This window comes from Myotis davidii, unplaced genomic scaffold (genome assembly GCF_000327345.1).
Source record: "Myotis davidii unplaced genomic scaffold, ASM32734v1 scaffold484, whole genome shotgun sequence".
NCBI lineage: Eukaryota > Metazoa > Chordata > Mammalia > Chiroptera > Vespertilionidae > Myotis > Myotis davidii.
In genome coordinates, this window is record NW_006295459.1 from 366090 (window position 1) to 374481 (window position 8392).

At 50.7% G+C, this 8392-nt stretch overlaps 1 protein-coding gene across 1 annotated transcript; it reads right to left on the reverse strand.

Annotated features, from left to right (window-relative positions):
* Nucleotides 1–459: 459 nt before the first annotated feature.
* CNGA4 (cyclic nucleotide gated channel alpha 4) lies at nucleotides 460–5900 on the reverse strand. The gene is given in 7 exon segments (XM_015568024.1): nucleotides 460–1394; nucleotides 3258–3607; nucleotides 4361–4838; nucleotides 4841–4951; nucleotides 5272–5378; nucleotides 5559–5660; nucleotides 5794–5900. Coding segments are annotated over 7 exon segments (1671 nt in total). The 5' UTR covers nucleotides 5856–5900; the 3' UTR covers nucleotides 460–933.
* Nucleotides 5901–8392: the final 2492 nt, after the last annotated feature.

The window sequence follows — 8392 nt, forward strand, 5'->3', positions numbered from 1 at the left end:
AGAATTTTGGCTCCTATTACCTTTGCCCTCTGGTGTTATTCTTGTGATTAGGGTAAAAGGGACTTTGCAGATATAATTAAGGTTAACTCCTGGCTTTAAAATCAGGATATTATCCTGGATTATCTGGGTGGAACTATCACATGAGCCCTAAAAAGCAGAGTTCTTTCTCAGCTTTGTCATAGGAGGGGAAGTAAGATTTGGAAAATGAGAAAGATTTAGGGGCTATTATTTCAAGGAGATCAAAGACCTCAATTCATCAGGTATTCCAGCCCCTTTGAATCCAACCCACCAGCTATAACACAGCTCATGCCCCTCACTGCTGTGACTCAGAATTCAGAGAGAGGTCATCTGGCCAACTACTAAAGCCAATAGCCTTTCCCCATCAGCTCAGTAAGTGTTTAGTGAGAAGGCACGTACTTTATTGAAGTGCAACTTGCAAGGTACACCTGTGACGGGGGGCATTTAAAGGATATCTTGGAACAAGAGGGCTCTGGGTGTGCTTTTGTGTATTTACAAGTGTGTGGAGGGCATCTGTGTGTCTACTGGTGTATGACTCTCAGTATATCTGTGTTTATGAGGTGCATGACTGAATGTGCATGTATCATGTAGGTATAAGGCATATCTATGTTTGTGAGCAAGCATGTGTGCTCTGAGAATGGAAATTCTAGAGCATTTTATATAGAATGAACATTCTTGGGGCCAATGTTTGTACTAGTATGTGCAATTGTAGTGTGTGTGTATGTGTGTGTGCACGCGCGCACGTGCGTGCGCACATTTGTGAGTGGGGAATGAATGTGTGCTACACTCCTACATCTCCAGGTGGGCATCTGCAGACCCAATTCACTCCCATCTCTGGGACCTAGCAGACAGGAAGGCAGAGTTTCTGCAGGGAGGCTGTCCTATAATTCTGGATTCCTAGGGATAGGAATGGGGTCACTCTGAGCCTGGGGGTCCTTCCTGGCTAGCCCTGCCCTCCTCATCCTTAGAAGGTCCCTCCCCAGACTCGCCTTCGTCATCGGCCTCAGCCAATTCCTCAGGCATTGGCCACTCTCGAGTCTGCCACTCCAGCCGTTCAATGCGATAAGCAATTTTGAGTGCACTGGACTCCAGCTCAGCCAGGAGACGGGCAAACTTGGTCTGTAGATCATCCAGTTGTTGGTCGAGGCCTCGTAGCCGGGACTCTGTGGCCTCCTGTAGGGCAATCTCAGCTGCCTCAGCATTTATGTCCAACTTGTTCATTTTGAGAAGGATCTCACGGCCCTTTTCCTCCATGACGGCCTGGGCCTGTGGATACTCGCTCAGCACTTCCCGCAGGTCTTCCTTGCTCAGGCAAAACAGGTCCGAATAACCTAGACTCTTGATGTTGGCTGTGCGGCGGTTCCCAGACATATTCCCTGTGGCACACGGGCAGACAGATGGGAGGAAAAGTAGTCAGGGTGGGTGTGAGGGGGCATTTCGCTCCTGAACAAGGGACCCCTCCCCCCATATTTGTGCTTCTGAGCCTCTCTTTCTGCTTCAGTAATTTACTGGGACCAGGCCCTGTGCTGGGGAGGGAATTAGTGACCTGCCTCCAAGAAGTCACAGTCCAGAGGAGACAAACATTTAATTGGATAGTTACATAACAGTATTGCTGTGCAGTGTGGACATATGCATGTGGTTCTGTGGGAAGACAAAGAGTCCCTAACTATAAGGTGGAGAATTTAGGGAAGTCTGCAGTAATTGATGCCTGACTGAGGGGGCTGCAGCTCGGGAAAGGGGGGTTGGAGCAGCTGCACAGAGGGGAGAACATGAGCAGAGGCATGGAGGTAGGAAAGAATTAGGTTGGAGTAGAAAACAGGAAGCAGTCCGGAGTGGCTGAGATGCAGGGTGTGAGGACAGTGGAAAGAGGAGGGGACAGCCAGGCGAGCAGTTCAGACCCTATGCTGAGAGCAGTAGGAAAGCCCTGAAATATTCTAAGCAGGGGAGCTGTATGGCATCATTAACATTTTAGGAAGACATTGTCGGGGAAGGGTGGGTGGGAAGAAAGGGTAGGCCAAATGCTGCAAACTCTCAGAGCTAGAAGGACCCGAGAAGAGGCAAGGGGGCTACTGCTTGTTGAGCACTTGCTACATGCCGGGCACTATTCCTTTAATCCTCACAAATAACTTTTTGGGTTTTTAATGTCACCCTATTGGACAGGTGAGGCCTAAAAAAGGGAAGTGACTTGTCCAAAGTCAGGTAGATAGCAGCCGACTGCATACAGGATGTGGAGCTTGAGGGGGCCCTTGGAGGACAGATGTGAGGCCTTCAGGACAACTGAGAAATGGGGTCCCTCAGGGAGACAGCATCTAGCCTCAGTCAGTGACTGTGCTCACCCCCTTTCCAGGCTGTCCCAGCTCCCATGACCTCAGTGTCTACCTGTGATTAGGCAACTCCTACTGCACAGAGTGATACGAGGAATACACGAGCCAGTGTACAGACAGCATTTGGCCCTGAGTGGAGTTCAATAAGTTGGAATATCTCCATTTCCATTTGGCTGTGAGAAAGTTGTTCCTTGTACTGTACCCAAGTGTGTGTACTTATTACCTGTGTGACCTTGGACAAGTTCCTAAACCTCCCTGTGCTCTAATTTCCTTACTTTTATTTTTAAATTTTTAAATTAATTTTTAGAGAGAGAAGAAGGGAAAGGGAGAGTTGAAGAGAAACACCGACTCGAGAGTGAAACATCGATTAGCTGCCTTCTGCATGCCCCCTACCGGGACTGACCCTGCAACCCAGGAGTGTGCCCTGACTTGGAATCGAACCAGCAACCTTTTGGTGCATGGGACAACCCCACAGTGGCTAGGGCTCCTTACTTTTAAAATGCAGGTAACGGTACCTACTTTAAGAGTTGCTGTGAGAATTTAAAGAGTTGGTATATGAGAAGCACTTTAAAAAGGGCATGTAGTATGCACGCAACAAGTATTGTCATCATCATCTCTGCCACTTTCCACTGGCTCATTGGTGCCTCAGGTCAACATCCACAGAGCAGGTCTACTCTCTCTTCCAAGAACTCACCCTTCTCACTGATCTTGGTTCAGCTTCTCATGTCCTGTTTCTATGCCCTGCTTCTGCCCTGAGCCCTCTAGTGATTCAGGTAAAGGCCACGTGTCCTTAATCTGTGTAGACTCTGAAGTATCATCTGGTCTAAGGACAGGTTTCTGCTGTCTCTCCCCCCACTCCTCTCCCCCACCCCGCCCCGCCCCAGCCCTATCTGGGAACAATGCTGGGGTGCCCACCTTTGATGTTGATGATGCTGATCTCCCCAAAGTAGAGCCCTGCACCAAGCACGGCATACTGTGTGACACCATCATCTGCCACCACGGCCAGCTGACCCTCGCGGATGATGTACATCTCTCGGCCAATGTCCCCCTTGCGGCAGACATATTCGCCTGGTGAGTAGGTCTGGGGCTGCAGCTTCAGGACCAGCTCCTCCAGCAGGCTGGCCTCGCAGTTCTGGAAGATCTGCACCCGGCTCAGAGTAGACAGGTGCACAGACACAGCCACTTCTGCCCGCAACCGCTCTGGCAAGTGCTGTAAGATGGCCACCTCGTTGGTCATCTTCTTGTTGATCTGCAGGTGCTGGTACCTGGAGACAAGGGCAGCACCAGTGTCTCACCAGCATCCTATGTGCCTCCCTGCCTCCCTGCCTCCTCCCTTCAGGGCTCATCTCAACTTTAGCCAAGAGCCCAACCACTCTGAGGTTTCACAGGGGTTATGGGAATACTTGTGGGTTGGCTGATGAAATAGCTTCAGTCCACAATCTCCTTTGTTGGTCACAGGTATGTTTTTACTTTTTCCCCCTCACCCAGGGCCTCGAAGCCTCCACCAGAAGACAATGAATAAGACACCCTTGACCTCCTGTCAGTTTCTACCCCATCCACCAGTGATGTCTTGTACCAGCCAACTGAAATCCACTTCAATCACCAAGCCCCATCTTCTCTAGAGGCGTCTGCTCTAGTTGGTGACACTTCTTCTCGTTCAGCCGACAGTGTGGACTACTGAGACATAGTCAACCATCTTGCTTTTGGCCATGCCCTTGGGGGGGCGGGTATTTCCCTTCTCCCTTAGGCCTTCTGGGGCTCTACCGGGCAGTGGCAGTTCCCATCACCTAGTGCAAGGTCTCTCTCCTTATCAGTGTCTTACCCAGTCCCTTCCCCTAAGCCCAGATACAGTTAGTGGATGATATCCTTTTCCAAGCCCCACCCAGTGAGCTCCCCCCACCCCGAGGAGTGCCATGTCCTGGCTGCCTTCCTGGCGCACCGGGCAATAAGAACCCAGACACCTGTCTCCGAGTCTATCCGGGACCCCACCCGGGGCCCTGGCTTCCCAGCATCCTCACCAGTCAATCACGCGCCGCTCCAGCCGGCGGTTGACATGCTGCAGCTTCATGTACTTCTTCACCAGCGCGTGGTCAGGGTAGAAAGCGGCGTCGGCAGTGTTCATGTTGTAGATGACGGAGCTCATGCTACCCATGATGGTGGCGAAACCCATGACGGCCAGCAGGAAGTCGCCGACCATGAAGAGGAACTCCTCCTCCCGCTCCGGCAGCGGGATGTCGCCGACGGTGGTCAGGATCAGCGTGGAGAAGTAAAAGCTGTAGAGGTACTGGCGCCGCAGGCGCTCAAAGCCGGGTTGCGCGGGGTCTGGGTACACCCAGGCGTCACGCCCGAAGCCCAGGTATTGGGACAAGGCAAAGTAGAGGCAGCTGTTCCAGTGGATGACCACGAAAATGTAGAGCATCAGCTTGGCGATGCGAAAGGCATTGGGGTAAGCCGTGCGGGTCTCCGTGCGGTCAAAGGCTTCAAAGAGGCGGGGCACAAAACGTCTGTGGGCACCAGGGAAGCCAGGTCCAAGCAAAAGCTCCAGGTGCGAACATAGCGACTCGAGATCCTACCTTTGTCCACTACCAGGATGCCTTGTTCCAAGAATCCTGTTGGGAGGAACAGAGGGAGGGGACGGGGTCAGGGGTAGGATGGGGTCAGGTATAGGGCCCAGTCGGGCACCTGCCTGCTCCAGTGATAAGGATGAGCTTGGGCAGGCCAGGGTAGGACAGGGAGAGAGTCACAGGGCGGGAGGGCAGGTATAACCCTGCTGCAGGGTTTCCGGTTATGCATAAGGATGTCCTCAAGCATGGGGGCATGCGAAAGTGCTTTGGGGTGGGGGCGGGGAGGGGAGTCACTTTCTCGATACTAAGGAGCTCTTTTTGGGAAGGGAACTTGAAACAAAGGGTCAGTCCTGGGACTCACTGACCAGTGTGGAAGCGCACCACGATGTCCAGTAGGTACAGCAGGTCACTCGTGTAGTCCAGCACGAACCAGGCCGCCAGGTAACCATGCTGCAAGTCGGGAAAGCAGGCTCTGTGTGGGGGAGATAGAAGGGATTGGTTTAAGGACACCCTTTGTGCCTGAGGTGGTCTCCCCAGGCCACTGACTGGGCCCTTGCTTAGGCTCCTCCCCCCCAAGACCCCGCTCCTCTCCTGAGCCTTGCCCTTTAGCCCCTGTCTGTGCTAAAGCCCCTCCCTTAAAGTCCTGCCAAACCTGCACACGATGATGATGAGGTTATACATTACAGGGAAGACCATCGTGTTCAGCCACCAGTAGTAGTAATCCCCAGATGGGTCCAGGACAGGCAGCGTCTTCCTGTGGCAAGAGGGGAAGCCATGTTACATGTATTCATCATTCAATGTTGAGCTTGTGACTAGGGGCACCAAGAAGAATCAGGCTCCATCTAGTGAGGCAGACAGATCTGACACAAGGGACCAGGATCTCTCACCTGGCCTTGGACTGGACAGGGGGGCTGGACTCTGTCGTCTTCACTTTGCTGTCCTGGCTCATGGTTCTGTGGCCTGGTGCCTGGGTGTGAGGTGTCCAGGGCCTCTGCTGGCAGGCTGCTTCCGGAGGTGCAGACTAGTGCCTGCCTGCCTGCCTGCCTGGAAGAGGCAGCCCTTAGTCTCCAGCTGTGACTTCTCTGTCTTTGGTTTCTGAAGCTCTTAGCAACACAACCAGGGCCAGCTCTACTGGAGGGGTAGAGGCAGTGTGGCTCCAGCGTCCCGCCCTGTCTCCCAGGTCCTGGGTTTACACCTGCCCAGCTAAACATCTCTAATGAGGTCCCTGGAGAAGGTGGGGGTGCATGCCTCAGAGACAAGGCTGGGCCTTCTCTCTACCCTCCTCCCTGCCACCACCACCGCCAAGCTGGACTACACAGGGAGGGGCCTTCTAGACAGAAGACTTTGGTGACAGTGTAGGCTCAGACTTTCATTCTGCTTTACTTTGTGCAAGTTCCCTGCTTGGGCCTCATTATTTATTCATTTAACAATTATTTATCCAGTGGATCATTTGTGTTAGGTGCTGAACTAGTCTCCAGGGACAAACACCTATCATATCAGATGTGAGCTCTGTTTTCATTATCCATACCCTGCCTTACAACCACTTCCACCTTCCTAATTCCCTGACCGGAATCAAACCTGGGACCCTTCAGTCCGCAGGCCGACGCTCCAGCCACTGAGCCAAACCGGTTTTGGCTGCACCATTCCTTTCTTGTTACCCCTAGTACCTGATCCCACCAGCTATTAGATGTGTTTTCTAGATGCTCCAACTCTTTCGTTTTCCTTTCTGTGAATATGCTTAAAATCTCGCATACCAAAGCAAACAAAAAACCTAAAACTTCTTCTTCAAATTGATGTCCCTTTTACTACTATCATATTTTTCAGTCAACAAGTCATAATGAGAATACCTGCTATGTGCCAGACCAACATTATACTAAGTATTGGGGATAAATGACAATTGAGAAGCAATCCTTGGCCTCTAGAAACTCATGGTCTGGTAGAGGAAATAGTTGGATAGATAGGTAATTACACATCTATCTATGTGATGGGTACTCTATTAGGTGGGTACTCAGAGGGCTATTGCAGTACATGGGAAGGTTCCCAACTGAGCCTGGGTGTTGCAGAATGAACAGAAGTTAGGTATAGAGGTGGGAGAGTGAAGAGCATTAGAGGCAACGTGCATAGTGTGTGAAAAGGTATAGAGACTTCAAAAAGCATGGGTGACTGGGGGAACAGCAATTGTTTTTTGAAGAGAACTTGAGGGGCTAGTAGTGTGAGATGAGGCTGAATGGTGAGAAGATGGCTCAGGGAGAGCTTTGTCAGCCATATTATAAACCTAGGGTTTTATCTAAAGGCAATGGAGAACCTGTGAAGTGTTCTGCACAGTTAAGTGATGTGATCAGATTTGTGGTTTCGGAGTGTTTCTTGGAAGAAACATCTACAGCCTTCAACACTTCATTTTAGTTTTTTGAAATCCTCTTTTCCCCTGGCTTATGTGACACTATAGTTCTTGGTTTTGTTTATTTCTCCTTAGTCTCTCCCATAAGCCTCTCTGCACATTCCTTGTGTTGGTGTTTTAGGACTCTGTCTGAGGCCTTTCCTCTTCCCAACTCCCTCTGGCCAATCTCGGTCCGCCACAGGATTTCCTTTCCCATCTAATGGGAACTCTTCTAAGAACTCTCTCTTAGCTGCAGACCTATCAATGGCAGTAAGTGCTCACTGTATGTCCCTGCTTGGATAGCCCAGCCCATAGTCACCTGCAGCCCATGGGGTCTATATCTGAGCTAATTATCTCCTCCCATCTGCTTTTTTTCTTATAATCCCTGTCTCTGGCCTTTCAACCCCTGACATGTTGTTCATTCTTCCTTGCCTTGGTATGTGCCTTTGAACTGAAACTTCCACTTCTTTTAAAATACTTTTTTATTTTCAACTATTTTTAGGCTTACAGAAAAGTTATAAAAACAGTACAGAAAGTTCTTGTAAACTTCTTACCCACATTTCTGTTATCATCTTATATAACCAGAGTACAATGTTCAAAACCAAGGAATTAACATTGATAGGATACTTTCAGCTAGACTGCAGACCTTATCTGAAACGTCCGTATCTCTTAGTTTATCTTACTCTTGCTTGTTTCACAAGCTTGCTCAGACACTATCTCCTCCTGAGCTCTTCTTTCCCCTCACCCTCTATACCCACAAATCTCCTTGCTAAGAGCTGTTCTTCCATGACACTTATTATTCTATGCTGCAATCGTCTCATTAAAGGACTGAGGTCCTGGAGGACAGAGGCCGGTTCTAATTGATCCTGGAATCCCGCCTGACAAGGAGGCGCTTATTCCGTGTTCCTGAGTGACTGAATAAGACAGTGCACAAGGGGTCACGGGGCAGCAAAGTGCTGAGCAGCCCAGAGGAGCGGTCATCGCCCAGGTACTGTCCAAGCCCTGCGCACAGTCGGAGCAAAAACAACCCTCACTGTTAGCAATCAGCTCCTTCCGTGGCACCGCTTCCCACAGGCCCCGCCCACCCCCTGACACTGGCCCCCAAGACC